The sequence below is a fragment of the Suncus etruscus genome, chromosome 1 (assembly GCF_024139225.1).
Source record: "Suncus etruscus isolate mSunEtr1 chromosome 1, mSunEtr1.pri.cur, whole genome shotgun sequence".
NCBI lineage: Eukaryota > Metazoa > Chordata > Mammalia > Eulipotyphla > Soricidae > Suncus > Suncus etruscus.
This window is the reverse complement of record NC_064848.1, coordinates 31,533,022-31,558,988: the sequence shown is the minus strand read 5'-3', so window position 1 is coordinate 31,558,988 and position 25,967 is coordinate 31,533,022. Positions and strand designations below refer to the sequence as shown.

At 37.2% G+C, this 25,967-nt stretch overlaps 1 protein-coding gene and 1 non-coding gene across 2 annotated transcripts in view; both read left to right on the top strand.

Annotated features, from left to right (window-relative positions):
* The first annotated feature begins 1,987 nt into the window (after positions 1-1,987).
* Positions 1,988-2,094, top strand: LOC125996448 (U6 spliceosomal RNA). Its single transcript, XR_007491270.1, has one exon. It is a non-coding gene; the product is annotated as a U6 spliceosomal RNA (small nuclear RNA).
* A 7,610-nt stretch (positions 2,095-9,704) lies between these two features.
* Positions 9,705-25,967, top strand: part of FN1 (fibronectin 1) — an 80,908-nt gene continuing 64,645 nt past the window's right edge. Inside the window, exons 1-9 of the mRNA XM_049784332.1 lie at positions 9,705-9,867; positions 10,783-10,911; positions 12,203-12,340; positions 13,498-13,629; positions 14,978-15,115; positions 16,239-16,397; positions 19,410-19,601; positions 20,294-20,473; positions 25,287-25,463. Of these exons, the coding sequence (XP_049640289.1) occupies positions 9,714-9,867; positions 10,783-10,911; positions 12,203-12,340; positions 13,498-13,629; positions 14,978-15,115; positions 16,239-16,397; positions 19,410-19,601; positions 20,294-20,473; positions 25,287-25,463 (1,399 nt within the window). The 5' untranslated portion in view covers positions 9,705-9,713. The remainder of the gene's footprint in view (positions 9,868-10,782; positions 10,912-12,202; positions 12,341-13,497; positions 13,630-14,977; positions 15,116-16,238; positions 16,398-19,409; positions 19,602-20,293; positions 20,474-25,286; positions 25,464-25,967) is intronic.

Sequence of the window (25,967 nt, the reverse complement as noted above, 5' to 3'; positions counted from 1 at the left end):
GTCTCAGCTATTTCTCTGTTTTCCTACTTCCAAAATATTGCTGATATTGAGAAGTAATGGAGTTTGCTTCTTCGATTTGCAGTTCTCATCTGGCAAATAAACATGATTAGAGAGATTTGTGGAGAAAAAAAAACAAACATATCTAACAATATGTGTACTACTTGCCTACATTCATTAAGAATTAAGTCACTGAAATAGTGTGTGTCATCTCCTAAAAGACTTCAGCTTTAAATTATTTCTGAACATGATTGGGCAGTTTGCATTAATCATTCATTGATTAGGAAACTGCTTTGGAGGGCACAACTTTGGAAAGCTGACATCTGGGAAGCTATTTTTTTTTTTTTTAAAGAAGCCAGGGAGTCATTACAAAGAAATTGTATTACCTACCCTGGTTTAACTCAGTTAGAAATTTTTTTAACTGAGCCAAAGACCTTTGAACTGGCCCAAAAGCAATTGTTTTAAGAAACCATCAAGTAAATATTTGTTTAGACGCAACTCGCTTCATTAGAACTGATGATTATGGATTTTTTTCAGAGAATACAATAAGTGACTAATTATAAAGTTTAATACTATTGAGTGTTTATTATTAACACTAATAAATACTTTTGTCAAAAAACATTTACCTTATATTCTCTTTTCCTCTTTCAAAAATTGTTGATTTTTGTCTATTTACATTTTGACATTTATTTGATTTTAGATTTCTAATGTCATCTTTTTATTTTTTTGGTTTTATTTATTTTGGGGGGGCACATCCGGAGAAACTCAGGGGTTACTCCTGGCAATGTGCTCATCGCTCCTGGCTTGGGGGACAATATGGGATGCCAGGAGATCAAAGCACGGTCCATCCTAGGCTAGCACTGGCAGGGCCAGCCTGCGTCGCAGCTTCGGCCTCATACTGTCATCTTGATTTCTAATGTCATGTTTTGTATTGAATTTTCCTTGTGTGTCTATCTTAAATTCCAACCTATTACAAGGATATCAGCCATATTGGATTTAAGTTCCACCCTAGTGACCTCATTTTAACTTAATTTCCTTGAGTAGGTTAATGGAGGTAAACACATGATATGAGTTTATTGGGAGATTAGAAGAACTTTAATATATAAATAGGAAGGTTCAAAATAATCCATAAAAGGCTTCTAAGAAGTACTCAAAGGAGTGAGAGGGGTGGTGCAGTGGTGGGGCTGTTTGTCTTGCACGCGGCTAACCTAGGACTGACCACAGTTCCATCCCCCTGCCTCCCATAAGGTCCCACAAGCCAGGAGTGATTTCTGAGCGCATAGCCAGAAGTAACCACTGAGCATCACTGGTGTGGCCCAAAAACCAAAAAAAAAAAAAAAAAAAAGTTTTTATTTATTTATTTATTTTTCTTTAAAGTGCTCAAAAATATTTGATGGATAACCTGGAGCTTTTATTTATAAGTCAATTGCAGAATATTAGTAATTTTGCATAAGAATTCAAATTCTGTATGTTGAGGGGAAGATGCAAGAGAGAAGACTAAAATAGAACTGCAAACAGAATGCTTAGACACAAAACACATGTAATCATAGAAATTGGGTAGATCAATAACTGGGCATCTAAGGAGGACAGCGACAAATCCTGTCAGTTCATGTGAAAGCTGGGCTGCTGTAACAGGAAGATCAATAACACAGAACCTTCAATAACTAAGTACATTTGTTTTTCATGCAATGGTCTGATGGGAATGGTCCAGGTCAGTGAACCATACTCTGCTCTTCATAATGATCATGGTGTCAAGCCTTTCCCAAGACATTTCTGTTATATGCATGGTAAGGCTGGCTATTTTCTACGTCTACATTTTCAGTGATAGGAAGAATAAAAAGATGTAAAGAAGGCATGCCTCGGGAACTCAATTCCAGATAACAAGAAGGAACATATTGCTTCTCATATTCCACTGGATAAAACTATACTCACTTTGGTACCAAATTGCAAAGAAGCTGGTAAGGCTTAGAGCTTAAAAAAATGTATTCTAGTTCTCGCTTCGGCAGCACATATACTAAAATTGGAACGATACAGAGAAGATTAGCATGGCCCCTGCGCAAGGATGACATGCAAATTCGTGAAGCATTCCATATTTTTTTTAAAAAAATAAAAGTTTATTAAAAAAAGAAAAAAAAATGTAGTCTAGTTATGCCTAACAAACTTTGACTGCAGAAGAGGAGAATGGATTTGTGGACAGCCAGTAATTTTCATCACATCCCTAAAGAACTTGCAACGGCAGAAATATAAAAGGTCTTTCAAGTAAGAATGAATTGAGTGTTACTACCTAAAAATTTAGTGCTATTTGGAGAAAAGAATAAAGGTAAATTTCTTTTTATGGACTATAATAATGTGCCAACCTTTGAGCAAAATAATGTAAATACAATCAAAATGAGAAGAAAAATATAAGATTGGGTCAGAAAAATCAAATGTGGCCTACAACAGTTTTTATTGTCACTAATAAGTATCTCACTTGCAAAGGGAGATAACAAATTTTACACAGAACTCAATTTATAGCATCTTTAATACAAATATGTTAAATAATAATAAATCCCATAATTACCTACCAATTAGCTTAATAGCCATTTGATTCTACACCTAGAGAAGCCATGGTTATAGCATATGTTTCCTGTAGTGACTTTTACACAAAGGTATGCACATTCTGCTGTTAAAAACAAAGATGGAAGGAAGTGAAATTATCAAGTATCTGTAAAAGGAACTATAAAAGAAATTACATAATATATATCTAATGAGGACATTTTAAGTAATTTTTAAATTCACTCCAAGCTAAATGGAGTCTCCATTTTTTTTAAAAGAGAGGAATTTAGAAATATATAAAGAGAATACTTTTGAGACATCACAAAGATTTCATTTACTTGTGTATTTTTTAAATAATTTTTATTTTGACCAAAGTGGATTACAAATCTTTCACAGTAATATTTTAGGTACATAGTGACATTGAATCAGGGGCATTCCCACCACCAATGTTGTCCTCCCTCCATGTTCCCAGCATGCATCCCATATCCCCCTCCTTTGCCCCCAGGGCTGCTTTCTTGTATATTTTATGTAAAAATTCATATGAGCAAACTTTAGTGTGGGTATCCCCTCCCCTAACTTCCTGTTTATCCCATCTGGATGGTCAGACCCACCAATACGTGGGAGGGATCAGAGGTTTGGAATAAAAATCTTGCTTAGAAGGAAGAGGAGGAAGACAAAGGAGGAAGGGATCATGGAGGTCAGCATGGAAAAGGCTACTTAGCTTAGAAGCCTCGTGGAGAAATGCACTTGGCAGTAGGGCCGTGTAATAAAACTAGCTGTCTCCTGAAACTTCATCTGACTGTTCGTGAATTTCTACACCGTTACCCTTCGCCTTCAGATCCATCTGCCAAAGGGTCTACAGGTGCTGCGCCATGCCGAGAAAGGCCTCACCCCAACACTAGGACTATATTTTATATTTACACAACACTTTAGAGAAAGTGGTAATGTTGCATATGATACAGCTGCAAGAATCTAAAGGAAAAGTGAGGGCTGTATTCAAGTGAACCGTTTGCTACTATATGTTCTGGGTAGTGAGAGTGTTACAATTAGGAGCAAGGGTACAGTATGGAAACAGGGTCATTTCTGAGTCAGAACTGTGAACTTCAGTTGGTCCCCAAATACAGGAAATGTGCAAAGTTTTAGCTCTAACATGGTAACCAAGAAAGCAGAAATAAAATAAAGCTGAAATGTACAGTCTTGGCAGATAATTCACATCCAGTTTAACCAGGATACTTTTCTTTTTTTAGTGGAAGCCCATGTCTGACTGCTCAGACTTTACTGTTGGCTCTGTCTGTACTCAGGGAACCAAATATGCCATGCCAGTGTCAAACCCGACTCAGCTACATGCAAGAAAATTGCCTTTAATTCCTATACTAGTTCTTTTATTCACTTGGTGCTAAGAATATCCTAGAGAAACAAATCTTTAGCTGGCTACCCTGAAGTACAGACGCTGTACTCTGAAGCTGGTCCATATAGATTTTTTTATTGTTTTGTTTTGTTTTATTTAATCACTGTGAGTTAAAAATTTGTTGATAGTTGAGTTGCAGCCATACAGTGTTTCATCAATCATCCTTTCTTGAGTGCACATTTCCCACCACCAATGTCTCCAGTTTCCCTCATCACCCCCAGGCTGCCTCAATCTTTGTCTGTCTCTCTGTCTCTGTCTCTCTCTCCCCATTTTTTCCTTTTAGGCATTGTGGTTTGCAATACTGCTATTGAAAGGGTATCATGCTTATAACTTTACCTCCTTTAAGCACCCAGTTGTTGTCCAGAGTGATCATTTCCAATCATCATTGTCATGTTGGTCCTTTCTATACCCTAATTCTCCACCCCTAAAAAAAGTTTTTTGGCAAGCTTTTTACCCTGGACCAGCCCTCCTGTCCCTTGTTTTGGTTATCTATGAGAATTTTTACAAACATTCTCTCTCATATATATGATATGATATATGATGATATATATACATATATACAGACATACAGGCACACACATATATAATATATATACTTATATAACACACACACATATACACACCTCAAGAAGAGTGCAGTCATTTTGTGTCTGTCCCTGTCCCTCTGACTCTATTTTACTCAGCATAATATAATACTGTCCATATCTATCTATCTATCTATCACATAGCTTTTTCGTCTCTACTTGGCCCCTGATACTCACTGCTGGTTACTAGGAACAGACTTTTGCTCATTTTCTGGCATGAAAGCATAGTAAAAACAATTGTTTTAAATATCACATGATCTTTAGATATTTAGCAAAAGCTAACAAGTGACAGTGCCGGGGCTGGGGAAAGACTAGAAATCTTTAAGAACTGTGAGTTGCAACAGGAGCTGTGTATTTTGATGTTTGCCTTGTACATGGTGGACAAAGGCTCAGTCCCTGGTATCTTATTTGGTTCACTAATCACCACCAAGTGTGATCCCTAAGCATAGAGCCAGAAATAAGCTCTGAGCTTCAATAGATCTGGTCCCCCCCCCCAAAAAAAAACAAAAACTGTGGAACTATGAGTTGCCACATTTGGAAAACAATTCACATGTTCTACACCTGTCTAATTACAAGTTAACCCACAGAATAGACTAGTTAATACAAGTAAAAATTTGAGTAAGTCAAAAAATTCTCCACTCAATATCCAGAAAAGTGTCAATCAATAAGTTACTACTTTACATTGTCATTTTATTAAGAAAAAACTTTAGATTAACTCTTGGGTACTGAAATCTTCAATACCTTGTGTACCCATAAACCTTGACTTATTATTTTCATGTTTAGCACACTACTTTAGGTGTTTTATTTGAAATGATCATTCTGTTTCAGTAAAAAAAATTCCAGGTTGAAGAGAAAACAAATTCATTTTCTCATGATAAATGTTGCTAAAATTATAGGCATATTTTGTGTGTGTGTGTGTGTGTGTGTGATATCTAGTCACCCAGCAGTGCTCAGAGCTTGCTTAAACTTTGCACTAAAGAATCACTCCTGGCTGGGGATAGCCAAGAGCAAGGCAAACTACTTACCATTGTACTTTGGCTCTAGTTCCTATATTTTATTTTTATCAATTAGTTGAATGTCTTTGATTCAGTGTAATGAATTAGTCAATGGAAAAAAGTCCATTACGAGAGTGCTCATGACCACTTCCATCATAGGAGTCTATTGAGAGGAGAAGAGTTTATTCAAGAAATAGTTTATGTTTATATTAAGATTCTAAGAAAAACTTCATGACAAGGGATCTATGAAATGCTTGAAGTATGTAAATGAGCGAGACTGAGAAATGTAGGCAACAAGAAAAATACTAAACATTTTTCAAATTTAAAAAAAAAGTTTGTCAGCCTTTCAAAAAAAATCTTTAAAGCCACCAGAACAAAATCAAAGAAAATTGAAAAAAAGGAACAACAAACAAAAATAGGACTTCCAAGAAACTACTACCTATCTTGGAACACAGAAACATTTCAAAGCCCAGTTGTGGTTAAGTGTTCTAGCTATGTCAGAGTTAGAAGTTAGTAACTTTTGCAAGATGAATTTGAGGTTTTTTGCCAAGCCATTTGGGGTCTACCCCTGTCTAAGGAGAAAAGGTGCTCCTATAGGAAACATGGTATAAGATCAAGATTTTTAAAATGCTGATTACAAAACAAAGCAATGAAAACATAAACAAAATGTTTATTAAGTATAAACTGGCTAGTTTTTGAGACATAACTTAAAACCCGAATCAAGGACTCTTTCCCTGGTTGTAGGAACCCTGTCAATTCTAGACAAACGGCAGCTTAAATCTTCTGTCCATAGGCCTCCCATTAGGCAGTGAGTCTTCTTATTACTAAGCTTAATGAGCATCAGTTTGTGCAAGTTTGACTATTTTCAAGAGAAGATGGATAGGGGCTGTATGTCTTTCCCAAAATTTAAGAGACAAAGTTACCGCAACTTGTCTTCATCCACATCCCTGGAGCAGGCCCTGAAATAGTGAAACAGAGAAGACTCCTAGAAGTTCATAAAGTTAAAAGTTCAAAGGTTGCATAGTCAGAGGCCTGCCCACAAACAGTGTTGAAAGAGATAAAGAAGCAGATAAAACCTAGGGTTTCAGGAAAAAAACAGCCCACCTTCATCTAAATGTCACCTTGGGGTCAAAAAGAAATTTCTCATCAGATATTGAGATTTATTTTTGCAGATAGTTAAGAGATTTGCTCAGGAGACATATTATTTGAAATGTGCTTGAAACTGTTTAAAGAAAACCCATTTTCATTTGGAAAATACTACCCTTTAAAAAGCATTCCATATATAGTTTTAATTTTGATTCTTTCTAAATAACTATATCAGATAAAAAGCTTTTCTTCTATGGCTAGCAAAAGTTTCACTCAAAGAAAGTTAATTCATTTCATATTTGCATCATCACTTATGCTCATCTAATTAGCCTCCAGTTAAAAAGGTAAAATGTCTGAGAAACACACACACCCACTCACTCACTCCATTTTGTTATTAAAATTTTTAATTGTCCTAATTATTGCCAAAAATAAATATGACACAGTCCTAAATGAAGATTTGGTTAGTCTTTACCACATGTGTACCATCACACAGATACTAGATGTTGATGTTACTGGTCTGGAGGAAAGACCCATTAATATAGTAAAGGCAAACTTCTTCTTAGGAAAAAAATGAAGAAATGAAAGTCTTGTGTATACTGTAGCTACTTGGAAGTGAGTCCTTAAATCAAAACAAAAATATGGGCATAAAAGAATAAAAAAAAGGAAAAAAAAAGAATATTTTTAAATTAAATTAAAAAATTTAAAGTTCTACTAAGTGTAAGCATCAATTAATTTTTAGTGATTTTTGCCAAGTCATTTAGCTACCATTATAATCTCGTTATCTAGTTTTAAAATACTTCTATTCCCCTTGCCCCACCAAGTTTTTACCATGTGTAGGACATTTCTGCTTTCAGTCCCAAACCCAGATACCCTGAATAAGCCACAGTTTGTTTCTCCTTTCACAAGCTCATCTGTAGAGATAAGAAGAAAAAAAAGTCTGAGCATAGATCTTGAAAGGAGAAAAGGACTGCTCAATATGGGAAAAAATTTCCAGCAGAGCAAAACAGTGTAGTCATAGCAAAGTTTATTGAAAGAGAATCCACTGGTCATACTAACATAGGAGAGAAGGGAGAGAGGAAAGGAGAGAGAAAAAAAGAAAGGGTGGGGAGGGAAAGAGAAAAGAGAAGGAAGAGAAGGGGAGAAGGGAGAGGAGAGAAGGGAAGCTGGGGACATTGGTGGTGGGACATGTACAATGGAGAAAGGATGGGTGTTAGAACATTGTATGAATGAAAAACAATCACGAACAAGTTTGTAATTGTGTATCTCAAGGTGATTATTTAAAAATTTTATTAATTGAAAATTAAAATAACTTTTTCCCTTGCATTGCAACATACATCAATAGGTTTTTTTTTTATTTTTAATCTTTGATGCATTGGGTATTTTATAGATCATGGGATTTACTTTGTCCCATGGTAATTACTCAAGCTGGAATTTTTGGTAAAAACAAATATTTGCAGAAATAAACAAGTTTTGCTGGTAGCTTTTATAAGTTTCTTCAGGCAGACCTGAGGACTTCACTGCTAACAACTAGCAGGGAAAACTGAGTTTATGTCTCACAAGAATGTCTTACAAGAATGTTGTAAACTGGCCCCAACCCCCAGTCCCAGCGCCTCCCCCAAGGTCTCTTGTAAAGGTGTCTGAAAAGTCATTGATGCTGCTTAAGGCCAGTATTCTGGAAGTTTCCTTTGAACCCTTCTAAATATATTGAGAGAAAACTAAGAAGAACTCTTAAACTTTACTTGAAGTTGGAAAAAAAAATTAAATCTACAAAATCTGGCGGTGGAGCAGGGGGAGAGAGTATGTGATGAAACTGATATCTACTGGGGGGGGGGGAGCCAAATTAAACAACGGAAAGGAGATTCTGCAGGAAGGCAAGACTGTACAAGACTGTCACAGACAAAAGTCAAGGAGATCTCTTCTTTGCTCCTTAACAGGCACCCCGCACTTGGGCAACGACTCCCAAAAGTGCTCTGGGCCACCACTCCAAATCTCCTTTCTCAATTTGTCAGCTTTGGATTCCACTGGCAGTGGGGGACAACCGCTCCAGCCCTGCGGGGAAGGAAAACTCTGCTGCCTATTTCATAATGCTTAACTGCTAGTTAAATTCTTTCCAAAGAAACGTTTCTGAAAGGCACACCCCATCTCCCAAGCTCCTTACAGAAGCCGGGCAAACTTAATAGACGCTCATTAAAAGATCTCTTTTTCCCCTTCCATTCTCCTAGCAGCCAGTCTCAGGAGCGTTTGCAACCCGATGAGGCTGTGAACTCCCCAAAAGTTGAGTTCCAAGTTGGTGGCAAGCCCCGGGGGAGCTAGAGGAGAGCCCGGCCGGCTTGTGCCAGCATAACCTTCAGTCAGCTGCAAGGTTGTGGTGCCGTCCTTACGGTTTTCTTTCCCTTCAAATACATTTAATGTATAGAGGTTTTTTTTTTTTTTCTTGTCCCACCCACCCCCAAGGGTGACGCCATGTCCTCATCCTTCTCACCCCCAGCATTCTCCAGAAAGGTTTACAGAGGACGTGCCACCCATCCACTTCTAACACCCCAACTCCTTCTCCTTTATACCCCAGCGCGTCTCTTCCAACTCTTCCCAGCTCAGTTCCCCCCAAATGTGACGACTGCAAAGCAAAACAACAGCTACAATAAAACAACCAACAATCACAAAAAGTTCTCCGGGGCAAGCCTGCCCGGCTCTTAGCATCTCTTTTGTTCAAGGCGAACCCACAGACCCCCTTGACGTCACCCCGCGGCCCGGCCAATCAGGGCTCGGTCGGAGGCCCAGGCGGCGGTGGAGGGCGGTGGAGGGTGCGGGGAGCCCGGCCGGTCCCTCCTCCCCGAAGCCCGGGGCCTTGGAGGGGGCGGGGACCGTCCCATATAAGCCCCTGCTCTGCGCCCTCCGCCGCCCGCGCCGGCTGTGCTGGAGAGGACCTGATCCCCCCCCAAGGAGCCAGCCGGGGTGCGGGCAGCCGCAGCCGCAACTTCTCTCCTTCCCCTCTCATCGTCCCCTTCCCCTTCTCCCTCCCCTCCTTTCTCTCGGAGGTGTCCCAAACTTGCTGGCCTCTTGCTTGCTGCTGTTTTGGGGGGTGTCTCTCCATCCCCGCACCGACTCAAGATGCTCGGGGGTCCGGGCTCTGGGCCGATGCCGCTGCTGCTGGCTGTCCTGTGCCTGGGGATAGCGGTGCCCTGCCAAGGAGCCTTGAAGACCAAGAGGCAGACCCAGCAGATCATTCAGCCGCATTTCCCTATGCCTGCGGGTCCGAACAAGCGTAAGTATTGATGGAGGGCCCCCTTCAACCCCCCCTTCCCCGCGCTCCAGGCATGCAAGGGACCTTCAAAGTCATCCAAAGTTAGGGCTGAAGTTTTGCGCGCGCGCGCGTGTGCCAGGGCTGCGCGCCTTAGCGGGGAACTGCTGCTGTGGACACAAGGTTCTGGGTTTGGCGCTCAGGGACGAAGTTAAAATAGCTCCGGGGGACCCTCCATGGTCAGGCCCGTCCCTCTCTGCCTTCATCCCAACTTGGCATTCCTGGGGAAATTCGACTGCGCCTTTCCATTTTTCCATTTCAAAGGAGCCTGGCTGCTGACTCCAATTTTCTGTTACTAAATAATTAGTTAAATATTTTCAAAGGGGATGTGGGCAGAAGGTAATCAAACTGCTGTGTGGTGCCTACCTAACTTGAAAGAGATGTAATGGATTGCTTTGGAACCCTGCGGGGGACTTGAACCGAGATCAGAATTCCTCTCTCAGTTTTTCAGACACACCCTCACTTTCCCTGGACTAAAGGCAACTGCTTAATGTTGCCCACCTTGGCCTTTGACCTCAAAGAGCATTGAAGATTTCTTCCTTTTTTGCACCCACATTTTACAAATTCCAATTTGTAATTCTAGTTATCTGTTCTTCAAAAAATGGGCCTTCCCCCTTCTTTGATGTAGAACCCTGGCCAGATGGAAATGACATCATTGTATACATTTAATTTCAAAGCGGGGTTGGGGGGAGGAATGCAACTAGGTACTTTGTTAACTTTTTAGGTAGTTTCTGTTGTATATTTTTGTGACATATAGCTTCCAATTATCCAGTGCCCTGGTGGTTAACATATTTCTGGGTTTGGTTTACTCTGTTTGGAGACGGATGTGGGCTAGCGCAAGGTCGATGTAATAATAGAGTTTCCTTTACTTATTTGTAGTTGGCTGTTACGATAATGGAAAGCATTACCAGATAAACCAACAATGGGAGCGCACTTACCTGGGCAATGCGTTGGTGTGTACTTGTTATGGAGGAAGCCGAGGCTTTAGCTGCGAGAGCAAGCCTGAAGGTAAGTGATACTGAACCTCCTTACTAAGAGATGTGTTACTTATTCATTTAACTGAAAGTTCTATAGAAAAAAATACATTCAAGGTTTTCTCATTACAATGACCTGTTTTCCCTTTAAAAATATTTCCTTAATGGGACCGCTGAGATAGTACAGCAGGTAAGGCATGCCTTGCATATGGCTGACCTATGTTCAATCCCAGTACCAGTTATGGTCCCTTGAATCCTTGCCAAAAGTGATTCCTGAGTTTAGAGCCAGAAGTAAGCCCTGGGTACAGTCAGGTGAAGTTCCTAAAACAAAACAAACAAACAAACAAACAAAAAGAACCCTAAAACAGAATATTTCATTATAGCTTGTTTGCTTCTCACATACTTTGCTCTTGATAGACAGACTTAAACTAGTTTTTGCTTGTTTGTTTCACTTTCCCAGAGTTTTTGAGGAGAAATGATCATTTTTTTGTGAGTTTTCGCTCCAAAAAGATAAAAATAAAAAGAAGCTTGCAAAAATTTTAATTTATGAGAAGGAATCTTAAATCTGACTCTCCTGTTATGTACCAAAATGTTTTGAATACTGAACCGTAAAGTGAATTGTCAGTTGTGATTCCATACAAACCACTAACCGCTTCAAACCGCTCAAGCCTTTATGACCATTTCTTGTTAATTATAGCCTCTCTCCTAGAACAGCACTGAAGACACAAAACAGAAAAGTAGAATTAACATGGTGGGAGATGGTGGTTTCTTCTGTTTGTTTTTTTTGTTTGTTTGTTTTGTTTTTCGGTTACACCCAGAGACGCTCAGGGGTTATTCCTGGCTCTAGGCTCAGAAATTGCTCCTGGCAGGCTTAAGGGACCAAATGGGATGCCATATGGGATACTGGGGATCACACCCTGGTCAGCCACATATGAGGCAAATGCCCTACCAGCTGTGCTATAGCTCTGATCCCTCTGTTGGCTTTTCATGTGGTTAGACTTTCTAGGTCATCAAAGAAAGTAGAATTTCTTCCTTTGCAATTGAGGTTTGAAGGTGGTCCTCTCTATGACTTCTATAACAATGGTCAGCAGATTCTTTACCATAGAACTTAATTTTTAGATAAGGACATTTTTTAACTAAAGGCCAAAAAGTGTAGCCCTCTTACAACATAGGCTACAATATAGATCTCTCTACCTTTTTTTTTAAAAACCTAGTTGTGCCAAGCTATGCACAGAACAGAAAAGTGACTTCCGCTGGATGGCATCTGTTGACTAAGAAAGATTTAGCATTTATTAGACTCATATGGACTTTCTTTCTCCCCTCAGCTGAAGAGACTTGCTTTGACAAGTACACTGGGCAGACTTATCGAGTGGGTGACACTTACGAGCGCCCGAAAGACAGCATGATCTGGGACTGTACCTGCATCGGGGCTGGGCGAGGGAGAATAAGCTGCACCATTGCAAGTAAGAAATTATAAATACTATAAATATGAATGATTTTGTTGCTATCATTGTCTTGTTTTCTTATCCATGACAACATAGTCTTAACTGTGTGTGTGTGTGTGTGTGTGTGTGTGTGTGTGTGGTGTGTGTGCATATACATAGTATAACCAAGTGGATTTCTTGGCTTCTACTCTAGATGTTGAGGGGTTGCTTATTTTGCATTCATTCTCTAGGTCTACTTGAGCCAACTAGGTGGTGTTCTCTGCAGTGATTGGGGATATGGTCATACAAAGTGAATTTATGCTGTCTGTTTTTTTGCTTGCAAATCTCTTGCATTTTACAGAAATAGTTTTCCTTTGTGACCAGCTGTTGATACCCAGAAAGCAGCTCTCTCTATTCCCTGGAATAATTTGGAATGACTAGCCCAAGAGTGTTTCCAAGATACTGGACTGATTCATCAATTCTAGTTCATCTAAGGCAATCTCTCCCCAATGACTCACACACTGGTTACTACAGATTCTAGTAGCATAAAAATTAAGCTTTTAAATAAAAGTCATTTTAAACTTTGCTCTCTAAAAGATCAAATCAAACCCTTGCTGTCTTAAGCAATAAACATAGTCAGTATACACACACACACACACACACACACACACACACTCATTTATACTTAGGATTTATCCAAGTTTATTGGCATATGAGAAGAGTGAAATGTCTAAAATTTAGTGGTCAGTTCTCTCTTTGGGTGTGTTATAATTACAATGTTTAACATTCTATAAAAAGTGCTAGGTATGCAGACCTTATTGGTAAATATAAACTTGCTTTACACCCCAAATGGCATTTCTGTCCTAAGATGAGATGCAAATTCTCTACACTCCTGAAAGTCACACAGCTTTTTTGGTGAGACCTTTGACCATTTTTTTCCCCTTAGGCTCACTCTGTTCTGTAAGTACAGAGAGACCATGCCTGTCTGCATTTTGTTTCTGCTTCAGTACCCTATTTCTTGTAATCCCCTTAGGGAATTAGGTTGTCTTACCATTTTTTTTTTTTTTTTTTGCCATTCAGTTTTCTACGTGCTTTCACTGTGGTACCTTCAGTAAGATAGAGAAAGGATCCAGTGTAACATGAGACTTTATTTTAAAATTAGATTCTGTGTAATGTTTTCCTATTATCTTCAACAGACCGCTGCCATGAAGGGGGTCAGTCCTACAAGATCGGTGACACCTGGAGGAGGCCACATGAGACTGGAGGTTACATGTTAGAGTGTGTTTGTCTCGGGAATGGGAAAGGAGAATGGACCTGTAAGCCCATAGGTGGGTGTCTTCTAAAGGATGAATGGAAAGTGGAGGTGCAAGGTTATAATTCTAAGTTCAACCAGAATCCTTGTGGACAAGAGATTCATTTCCCAAAAAATGATAATTAAGTGGGGATGGGGTTGGAACAATAGTATAGTAGGGTGCTTGCCTTGCAGGCAGACAACCAGGGTTTGATTCCTGGTGCTACACATGACTTCCAAGCCTATCATGAGTGATCCCTGAGTGCAGGGCCAGGAGTGAGTCCTGAATATTGCCAGATGTTTCCCCCAAACAAAACAAAAACATATCAAAACCAAAGATAATAAAATGTTATGTCAAATGAAAAGTTATGTCAATAAAGGAAATGTTGGGGCCGGAGAGATAGCATGGAGGTAAGGCATTTGCCTTGCATGCAGAGGATGGTGGTTTGAATCCCGGCATCCGTATGATCCCCTGAGCATGCCAGGAACAATTTCTGAGTGTAGAGCCAGGAGTAACCCCTGAGCGCTGCCGGGTGTGACACCCCCCACCAAATAAAGGAAATGTTATATCAACAATTGCTTTGAAGCAGAGAAGGTAATGACTGAATAAAGTCTTTTGATTTCAAAAGTATAGAGTTGAAATACTTAGAAAAAAATGGACATTTCATCTAAGATCTGATCTCAAACTTCTCCTTTGTCAGTATGAAAAAGAAAGTTACTTTGACCCTTTTTTTTTTTTATCAGAAGCTATTAAATTTAGTTTGCGTTGTCTCTCGTTTTTTTTTTTTTTTCTTCTTCAGAAATTCAAGATTTTAAATGTTTCTTTATTTTATTTGGGCATTCACAGTGTTTTGTTTGATTTTTTTTGTTTTGAGGCCACGCCCAGAGGTGCTCAGGGGTTACTCCTGGCTCTGCACTCAGAAATTGTTCTTGGCAGGCTGCTCAGGGACAATGTGGGATGTCGTGGATCGATCCTGTGGATTGATCCTGGGGTGGCAGAATTTAAAGCAAAAGCCCTGCCCACTGTATTATCACTCCAGCCCCAAGGGCATTTACAGTTAATCATCACTAACATTAGAATTTTGCATAGTGTCTCCCACAAAAAAATTCTTTTCATTTAAAATAGTGGTGTAAATGAGTGGCACTAGTGAAAATATTCAACCCACGTACTTATTAGAACAGAATTTCTGCTTGCCAACTTGGTTTGAGTTTTCTTTTGCTTTAGTTACTTACTGTGTGCTTAGTTACAGGGTGTGCCTTGCTTTTTGAACAAAGTACTACTTAAAAAATGTGGCTGAATTTTTGCTTATACAATACACTTGAAATTATAGGGAGACTGCATAACTCTTTTCTGTTGTGTTCTTTTCTTCCAAATTGCTCTACAGGTGAGAAATGTTTTGAGCACTCTACTGGGACTTCCTATGCTGTTGGACAAACCTGGGAAAAGCCCTACCAAGGCTGGATGATGGTGGATTGTACTTGTCTGGGAGAAGGCAGTGGACGGATCACCTGCAGTTCAAAAAGTATGTGACAGATATTTACTAAAAAAATGAGGCCAGTAAAATTTCTGTCTATGGATCTTTGGATTCCTAGAGAGAAGTGTAAACATTGACTATACCCAATATGACAATGTGCTCTGGTAACATTTGGAAGTCAATAAAAACAATCCCATTACCAACTTCTTGAAAAAACAATAACTTGAGGCCAGTGAGGTGGCGCTAGAGGTAAGGTGTCTGCCTTGCAAGCGCTAGCCAAGGAAAGACCGTGGTTTTATCCCCGTGTTCCATATGTTCTCCCCCAAGCCAGGGGCAATTTCTGAGCGTTTAGCCAGGAGTAACCCCTGAGCATCAAACAGGTGTGGCCGAAAAACCAAAAAAAAAAAAAAAAAAAAGAAAAGAAAAAACAATAACTTAAAAAGTCATCTTTGTTCAGTAAACATTTATGCTTTTTGCTGCTAAGGAGCCTTAATGTTTTTCCCGTTTCAAATGTACTCAAGATTAGTAGCAAGTGTTTAAAATAACAATGAGCCATTTCCCAAGTTTTAAGAGCAAAACAGTTATTAAAAGAGTATGCTTCAAATGAAACTTAGAGCCTGTTAGTAGTATTGAAATAAAATGGAGCAAAATAGTAAACATTTAGGCTTTCTTCATATGTTTAACACTGAAATAGATTAGGTTAGAATCTGGTACTTACATGAATGAAGTATGTCAGTACACAAAATATTTGGTACTTTTCAGATACGTTTTTTTTTTTAATGTAACAATTGAAAATTGCTATTTAGGGAAATTATGGAAGACTTTCAGAGTTTATATACCTCCTTTGTTCCTAGTTTCCTAGAGAAAACTTCCGATGAAAACGAGTATGCAAACAATAATCACTTGGGAATTTCCAAGTGATTGGGGAAAGCCAACCCAGGAATGAGGAGAAAGAATAAAAAGATAATTTATTTGGTCAAAAGCATATTATAAAATGGTTTTAAAAAATGAGTGAAAAATGAACATGTCAGCAGAGGAGTGAACTGGATTCCAAATGATGACAAAACAAATAAGCTGAATATACCACTGAATATAAATAACCATAGCACCAATAGAGCATTTGTTATGCCTGATCTGATTTATATATTTGACCATTTGCTTTCTGCCATAGATCGATGCAATGACCAGGACAGTAGAACTTCCTATCGAATTGGAGATACCTGGACCAAGAAAGATAGCCGAGGAAACCTTCTGCAGTGCATCTGCACGGGCAATGGCAGAGGGGAGTGGAAATGTGAGAGGCATACCTCTATGCAGACCATATCCAGAGGTGAGGCCCTACCAAAAGTCAGCAGCAAAGAGCAGAGCATTTTAAAGGTGCTCCTGCAAATCCATCTTCTCCTTGACATACCATTTAGGAATGATGTGTGGTGTTTCAGCTCATTAACTGAGTTCATTGACAGATTGTTAGTTGTGAAAACATTCCTTAATGCCAGGTTTTAACTTTAAATGAAAATGGATCTGAGGGAGAAAATAGTTTGATCCCAAGAGATTTAACTGATGTTTTCAAAGTTCTCACATTGTAAGACTTACATAATTTATATGGAGATGGTAATGTACTGTTGCCTTCATACATATATACATAGAAATAACATTAAGTCCAGACATAGATATTAGCATGTTATATGTCTAAAATGTCATTTAATTGGAGAGGAGAATGAATCGTAATCAGTTATATTTCTTGCTTCTTCTGTACAAAGAGGAAAAATACATATATTTCTTTTTAAAATGGAATAGATGTCCTTGGTTCAACATTCAACTCAGCTCTTTTGGTAGAGGAAACAATTCTTTATGTGTGTTTCCATGATCTAACAAACTTGGTTGCATTCCATAAAAGAATGCACAACCATTTCATGTATTGGTGTTCACAATTTGTAAAATTGAGGAGTCCTAAGGTGAGAATAAATGATACATTAAGGGAGCTTTCATTGCTGGTACAGGAAGAAAGATTTCTGTGTTGTGACCAAGATTTATTTTATAAGAGCTGAAGAAATACAGCAATCAAAGGAGTGTACTTCTGTTACTCTTAATATGTTTTGATCAAGTTTTCACTATTTAAAGTGCTAACATTATTGCTTAACCTCTTAGCAATCAGCCTCATGTAGGTGGATATATTAATTATTTGCTTGAAGTTTTCTCCTTTTGATGAGTCTTCATTAGACTCTAAGCACTTATGAAGGTGAACAAAATTAGATTTCCTAATACCTTTGAGCTTTTTAGAAAATCATCATTAGTCAGATTGCTATTAACCCCAAACAGAAGCAATTACAAACCTCAACTTACTGAAAAAAAATAGCTTAATATTAAAAAGACATTTGCGGTTAAGAGGTAGCATGCAATAAATTTTATTCTGTTGATATTCATAATACACATATTAGATTCAAAATCTTCCATTGCTAAAAACAGAAGCCTGGTATACATTGGGTTAAAAAATTAGAATCTGTTTTTACAGCAGTGTCCTGTTTCTTGAGATTGAAAGTCTCTCATGTGGAGTGTTTGAGTAGAGATGCCACATCTCTTCAATATGTATAGCTTTAGAACCTCCTGTGAAGTGCCTTTGGGTTTTAGTGCTCAGTAGCACTTAAAGAAATACTAAGTTCTATCTATCACATTAGTTTTTACTCAGTTCTACTGTGGGCTTCTAAGAAAACTAGACTTCCAATATTCCTGAAATTCTAAGACAGGAAATATGTTGTCTTATTCTAAAAAAGAAAGCTTTCTTAAGTTAAGTGTTCGGTACTAGAGGTAGAGAGACAACACAATTCCTAAAAATTCTGTGCAAAAACAAAAATCTAGATGGATGGGCTAACTTCTGGAAAATTTATTTTGACTGCTTTTGGTTCAAGTTTACATACATACTTAACCAAAGTTACATACATAGTTAACCAAAGTTTAGCAGCATGTTTTTCACAATCTGGAAATAACACAATGCCAAACATTACATGAGTGGTTCGAGAAATTATGGCAAGTGAATATACATAATGACTGGGTCAAAAGAAAAGGTAAAAATCTGTCTTTTGCTGCTATTACATGGCTACAAATGAATGAATTCTCTTAAATTAATTAAATTAGAGGAAGGAAAGATGCCAAACAATCTTGTTCCTATGTGGTACATAAAAATACAAAGAAAGTGAATGAACAAGAGTGAACAAAAGCAAACTATTGTGTTTTGCTAACAGAACTGAGATTACTGAAGTTGATGAGACATATGTGGAGCAGGAAAACTAGTATAGACTAGACATTTCATAAGGACAGAGGTGGAGAGTTTTTGGCATTTTGCTTTTGGTAAAAAGTAGAGTCATTTTGAGCACCAAAAGAAAAACATTAAAACTATTCTTGACCTGTTGCATCAATAATAAAAGTAATAAAAGTCAGCTATAAAGCTGCAGAAATTTTTCAAATCAGTGTCAGGAACAAATATTTTGATATATTGAGCTTATGAAAATTGCTTGATTAGGGAGATGAAAGATCATTCTAGACCAAGAATAAAGTATGAGAACAGCACAATTTACTTGAGAGAATGATGAGTAGTTTAGTGATACAAGACATGGAGAATAGAATAGTCTCGCTCATCTATGGGTTTTAAGAAAAATAAAAGTCATTTTGCAACAATCCTCAGAGACAATGAGAGGAGGTCTGGAACTTCCAGCTCACTTCATGAAGCTCACCACAAAGAGTGGTGAGTGCAGTTATAGAAATAACTACACAGAGAACTACCATAATCATGTGAATGAATGAGGGAACAGGAAAGCCTGTCTGGAGTACAGGTGGGGGTGGGGTGGGATGGAGGGAGATTTGGGACATTGGTGGTGGGAATGTTGCATTGTTGAAGGGGGGTGTTCTTTACCTGACTGAAACCTAATCACAATCATATTTGTAATCAAGATGTTTAAATAAAGAAAAAATGTTTTAAAAAAAGACATGGAGAAGAAACAGGTGAGCTGAAAAAAAGGTGTAGTAGATAATGAGACTCCTGCCTGAATAAGTGGTTACTGAGATATCTGCAGTGTTTGAGAGGCAGAAAAGTGTCTGTGACTTAGAAATGCAATTCAGTAGCTCTAGATGAGCTGGAATATGGAGCCTATTTGGTAGACTCTTATGAAATAGTTCCTAGGCTGAATGCAAAACTGCAGAAGCAAAGGAGTGCTTATTTCCTTTCATGGTTGATAAAACCATGAATTTCAGAGTGATATGTATGGAACTTACCAGATTCGAACACCAGAAAGTTGTCGTCTTCTTTTATCCAGTTTTTGTGACTGTACTTCTCTTTTCATGTTCTTAGGAACAGGTTCCACAGAAAATGTCCATCAGACCATTTACCAGCCGCTACCTCCCCCGCAGCCAGTTCCATTTGGGCACTGTGCCTCTGACAGTGGTGTGATGTACTCAGTGGGCATGCAGTGGCTGAAGACACAAGGAAGCACACAAATGCTTTGCACTTGCTTGGGCAATGGAGTCAGCTGCAAGGAGACAGGTCTGTATTATCTTTTTAAAAATTATTTCTAATAATTATTAGGTTTTGAGAGAATGTACATTCATTTACCAAAAATTATATTTAAGACAATAAAACAATTACTTTATAACACCTGGAGCTGGCATTTTATATATTTTCTTCAAATCTTTTAATCTATATATTTTTTTTCTAGAGCGAGGATTAAACTGTTGTATATTACCTTGATTTTTCTAAAATAAAGCTTTAAGAGATTATTTTCTGACTAGCTAACCATCCCTACTTTCTATGCTTTAAATGTAAATTTCTGGAACCCTGTGGCACAAATTTTTTTAATAGCCTAATGCATCTCTTCTGAACTATAAAAATGATAGCTACATTAGAAATAAAAATTGTCTATGGACATTTCTCCAAGAATAGCCTTGTTTTCATTCTTGAAATACTAATAGAATTCTTCCAACATCTTCTGAAAAGCATTCTTCATTAGCCTCCTGTAATAGATCTTTACATTTGGAGAAACTGAGGTACAGTGATTGAAAATAGCAAAGAATGTCAACACAACATCTTAGGTCTTGTTCTGTTCACAAAAGACTTGATCTGAAATGAATCAGTTGATCATCTAAGCTCTTACCGAACTAATCATCTAGCTGGAAGGTCATAAGCTCAGTCTCTCACTAAATGCTGTTTTTTTCACTGAGTCTGGTTTTTGTTCACAGCTGCAGCCCAAACTTATGGTGGAAATTCAAATGGGGAGCCATGTGTCTTGCCATTCACCTATAATGGCAAAACTTTCTACTCCTGCACTACAGAAGGGCGACAGGATGGACATCTCTGGTGCAGTACCACTTCTAATTATGAAAATGACCAGAAATACTCTTTTTGTACCGATCAAACTGGTGAGTATTCCACACAGAAAAAGCCTTTGCTTCTGTTCTGTTTTAATTTGCCAGCAATCTGCCCATCGATTTTAGGACTGCACAAGAAATATTGTTCTTGTTTAATTTGGACCCAGATGATATGGAGCTACCTTAGCAGCCTCCCATGTACCCCCAATACCCTTGGGGAATGAGATGGAGGGAAAAAACCCTCCAATTCATTTATTTTTGACAGAGATTTTGATTTTATTGAAGATGCTTGCACATTAAAAATCATTAAGCAATACCATTAGACTCAGGAATATATGGGATACATACCTAAGCACTTCTTTTTATGTGTTCTATGTACCACTTTGAGTTATAAAGTTAAGGGATTTTTGTTTTGTTTTATTCTAGCCCTAATATAAGTAATGGTTGATACATTTTGCAATTATTAGAAATTTACAAAATACCTTAAATAAGGTTAAAGAATAACACTCAATTCCATTATATTAAAGTTGTATATAGTCTACTTATAATTTGAGAGTATATACAGATTGATAGTTTACTTTTATATCATTAATTTTTTATTTGTATATATACTTTATTTAAGCATCATGGTTATAAAATTGTTTATGATTGGGTTTCAGTCATAGACTATACACTACCCTTCACCAGTTCTCATTTCCAACTACCAATGTCCCCTATTTCTCTCTCACCCATCCTCCCCATGCCTGACTCTGGGCAGGCATTATACTTTACTCTCTCTTTCATTATCTCTCTCTCTCTTTCTTTCTTTTCTTTTGTGACATTGTGATTTACACTATTGGTAATAAAGGATAAATCACTTTATCCCCTTTCAGCATTTAGTTCTTGTCCAGCATGATCAGTTCCAACTGTCATTGTCATAGTGGACTGTTCACTACCCTAACTGCATTCACCATTCTTCGTGCCAAGCGTCCTACCATGGACATGTCCTCTTGATCCTCATTTCTATTGTCTAAGGATATTATTATCATACTGTATTTTATTTTTCTTATATTCCACAAATGAGTAAGATTATTCTATATTCCTCTCCTTCTGACTCATTTTACTCATCATAATAAATTCCATATACATCTATGTATAAGCAAATTTTATTTCATTTTTCCTAACAGCTGTATAGTAGTCCATTGTGTAGATATACCAAAGTTTTCTGATTTTTATTTCTTGCTATTTATTGTTCTCAGGCATTGGGTTGTTTTCAGATTCTGGCTATTATAAATAGTACTGTGATGAACATAGGAATGCAGAGGGCTTTTCTGCATGTTAATTTTTGGGTTCCTATGTTCTACCCTATGAGTGGTATTGATGGGTCATATGAAGTTCAATTTTTTAAGGAATGTCCATATTCTTTCCCAAAAAAAATTGGTCCAGTCTGCATTCCCACTAGCAATAAATGAGAGTCTCTTTCTCTTTGCATCTGTGCTAGCACTGGATGTTCTTGTTCTTCGTGATGTGTGCCAGTCTCTGTGGTGTAAGATGAAATTTCATTGTTGTTTTAATTGACATCTCCCTAATGATTAGTGATGTACAGAACTTATTTTATGTGCCTTTTGGCCATCTGTATTTCTTTGAGGAAATGTCTGTTTATTTGTTCTTCCCATTTTTGGATGTGGTTAGATGATTGTTTTTCTTTTTGCTTAGTTCTATTAGTACCTTGTATATGATAGACATATACATTTGATATACCCATATGTTCTAATGGGTATTTGGTGAATAATTTATCCCATTTCATAGGTACTTTTTATATCCTAGTTACTATTTCCTTTGAAGTGCAGAAGCTTCTGAATTTAATATAGTCCCATTTGTTTATCTTTGCTTTCACTAGCTTAGTGAGTGGTATTTTATCTTTGAATTCACATTTATCTTCAATGATATGGAGTATTCTACCTATCTTTTTTCTCTATGTACTTTATGGCTTCAGTCTGATACCAAGGTCTTTAATCCATTTTGATTTGCCTTTCATACATGGTGTTAAATGATGTCTGAGTTCATTTCTTTTGCATGTAGTCACCACTTTTCCCAACACCACCTGTTGAGGAGGCTTTCCTTGCTTCAGTGTGCTCATTCTAGCTCCTTTATCAAAGATTAACTGATCTTATACCAGGGAGCAATCTTAGAATATTTAAATTTATTCCACTGATCTTAGGATATATCTTTATTCCATATAATGCCATTTTGAAAATTACTGATTTATAGAAAAGTTTATATTTGGGAAAGTGATGCCTTCAATCTACTTTTTTCCCCAAGAATTTCTTCTGTATTCATGAAAATTTGTGCCACATGAATTTCAAGAGCATTTGATATACTTCTTTGAAAAATATCATCTGTATTTTTATAGGGATTGAATCTGTACAATGCATTGGGAAGCATTGCCATTTTAATTGTATTAATCCTCTCAATCCCTGAGCAAGATATATGTCTCCATTTCTTTGTGTCCTAGTTTATTTCTTTATCTCTTGAATTAGTGTTTTGTAGTTTTTTGTATAGTTCTTACATCTCCTTAGTTAAATAGACTCTAACGTACTTGTTTTTCTGAGGCACAATTGTGAATGGCATTGTTATGAGAATGGTTCTTTCTTCACTTTCATTACTTTTTTATAGAAAAGCCATGGATTTTTGTCTTTTAATTTTGTAGCCTGTCACATTACTATACAAATCTATTGTTTCTAGAAGCTTTTTGGTAGAATCTTTAGGATTTTCAAAGCATAGTTTCATAACATCTGCAAACAGTGAGAGCTTGACTTCCTTTCCTATCTAGATGCCCTTGGTATATTTTTTAATTGATTGCTATGCAAATGCTTCCAATACTATATTGAATAGAAGTGGGTAAAGGGGGCAATCTTTTCTATGTAAGGTCTTAAAGTAAAGCTTTTAGTTTTCCCACGTTGAGGATTTGCCATAGTCTTGTAGTCTGTGGCCTTGACTATATTGAGAAAAGTTTCTTCAATTTTCATTTTGTCAAGAATTCTTATGATGAATGGGTTTGGACCTAGTCAAATGCTTTTTCTATAACTATATCTTTATATCTTTTTATATTATTTATATCTATTAATATAATCATATGATTTTTATTTTTTCTTGATTTGATGTGGTGTATTATATTGATTGATTAGCTTGCCTAAGTTAAACCATCCTTGCATCTTTAGGATGAATCCTACGTGGCCATGGTGTATAACCTTCTTGATGAGCTGTTGGATTTTACTTGCTAATATTTTATTGACAACATTTTATCTGTGTTCATCAGGGATATCGGCCTTTAGGCTTTAATTTTGAGTGTTGTCTCTATTTTCTTTTGATATCAGGGTGATTTGCTTCATCTAAATTATTTGAGAGTGTTTCTGTTTCTTCAATTTCTTGGAAGAGCCTGAAAAGTATTGGCAGTAGGTCCTCTTCAATGGTTTGAGAGAATTCACTAGTGAATCCATCATGACCTAGGGAAGTCTTTTGATTACCATTTCTATTTCCTCAATAGGTTATGTCTGTTCAGATATTCCAGATCATCTTGATTCAAATTTGGGAGATTATAGGAGTTCAAGATTTTATCTATTTATCCCATGTTATTTTTTTGTGGCATATACATTCTCAAAGTAATCTCTGACAACCCTTTGAATTTCTGTATTATCTATCTCCTTTTCATTTCTGATTTTATTGATTAAGTTTTTCTTTTTGAAGTATTGTAGGTTGTTTATCAATCTTGTTTATTTTTTTTTAAAAGAACAAACTCTTGCTTTCACTAATCATTTGGATTGTGTTTTGGGTTTCCAGTTCATTAATTTCTGCTCTATGTTTTTTTTTTCTTGGTTTTTTGGGCCACACCTGTTAGATGCTCAGGGGTTACTCCTGGCTACGCGCTCAGAAATTGCCCCTGGCTTGGGGGGACCATATGGGACACCGGGGGATCGAACCGTGGTCCTTTCCTTGGCTAGCGCTTGTAAGGCAGACACCTTACCTCTAGCGCCACCTCGCCGGCCCCTCTGCTCTATGTTTTATTATTTCCTTCAGCCTGCCTATTTTTGGTTCATTTTATTGGCCATTTTCTAATTTTTTTATGTAGGTCCTTATTTCATGCAGATGATGCTTGAGTATCTATAAATTTTCCTCTTAATATAACTTTTGCTATTCCTTTGAAATTTTGATAAATTGAGTCTTCATTCTCATTTGTTTGCATGAATCTTTTAATTTCTTCTTTGATTTAGTCTCTGACCATTGGTTGTTCAGTAGAGATTGATTGTTCATTCACCTGTTTAATTTCCAGGGATTAAATTTTTTTCTGTGTTTGTAATTCTCTTCTATTTTTACTGCATCATGATGTGAGAAGACAGTCAATACAATTTCTAATCTTTTGATTTTTATGGAGATTTGTTTATGGGTCAGCATGTGGTCTATCTTGGAGAATATCCCATGTGCATTGAAGAAAAATGTATCTTTAGGTTTCTGGTGATAAAAAAAGCCATATATAATATATATTAACATAAACATTCTCCTATATCCTCAAAGAACAAACCATATGTATATATGTATACATGTAAATATATATGCATATATGTGTACATATGTATATGTGGTTATATACATATGGTTTGTTTTTTGAGGATATAGGAGAATAAGGAAACAGAACTATATGATCAGACATCATTTGTTAGATAGATCCTATGTAAATCTGTTTAAATACTATTTTTAGATACTTTATTTGCGCCACAGCTCCGGCCCCTCTTTAGATAATTTTCTTTTTAGATACTTTGCATAGTAGTATCTCTATATTGAAAAGTGTCAATTTTAAGTGTCTTGTTTCTGTTTGTGTTTTGGGCAGTTTTGGTCCAGACTCGAGGTGGAAATTCCAATGGTGCCCTATGCCACTTCCCCTTCTTATACAATAATCACAACTATACTGACTGCACTACTGAAGGCAGAAGAGACAACATGAAGTGGTGCGGAACCACCATGAACTATGATGCAGACCAGATGTTTGGATTCTGCCCCATGGCTGGTAAGGCAGAGACTTACTGGACACTCATGTATAGTTTTAGACAAAATAGTGCCCAGTTTGTTCCAGTCTCACCTATTCAGGCTCAGTCTTGAAACAACAGAAATGTTATTCTATATATACATATTAGTGCATATATATGTACTTCTAGAACAATGGTCCTCAAACTACGGCCTACGGGCCACATATTGTATTTATTCCCATTTTGTTTCTTCACTTCTAAATAAGATATATGCAGTGTGTATAGAAATTGGTTCATAATTTTTGTTTTTACTATAATCTGGCCCTCCAACAGTCTGAAGGACAGTGAACTGGCCCCCTGTTTAAAAAGTTTGAGGACCCCTGTTAGAATATCACATGAGTCAAATATCTACATAATTATTATCATAGAAATAATTTAATGTTAAATATATACCTATTTTAAATTACATTTTATAATTCACATTTTTCACAGGAATGTCTTTCATAAAGAACATACCACTGATTTCTGTAAAACATTTTATATAT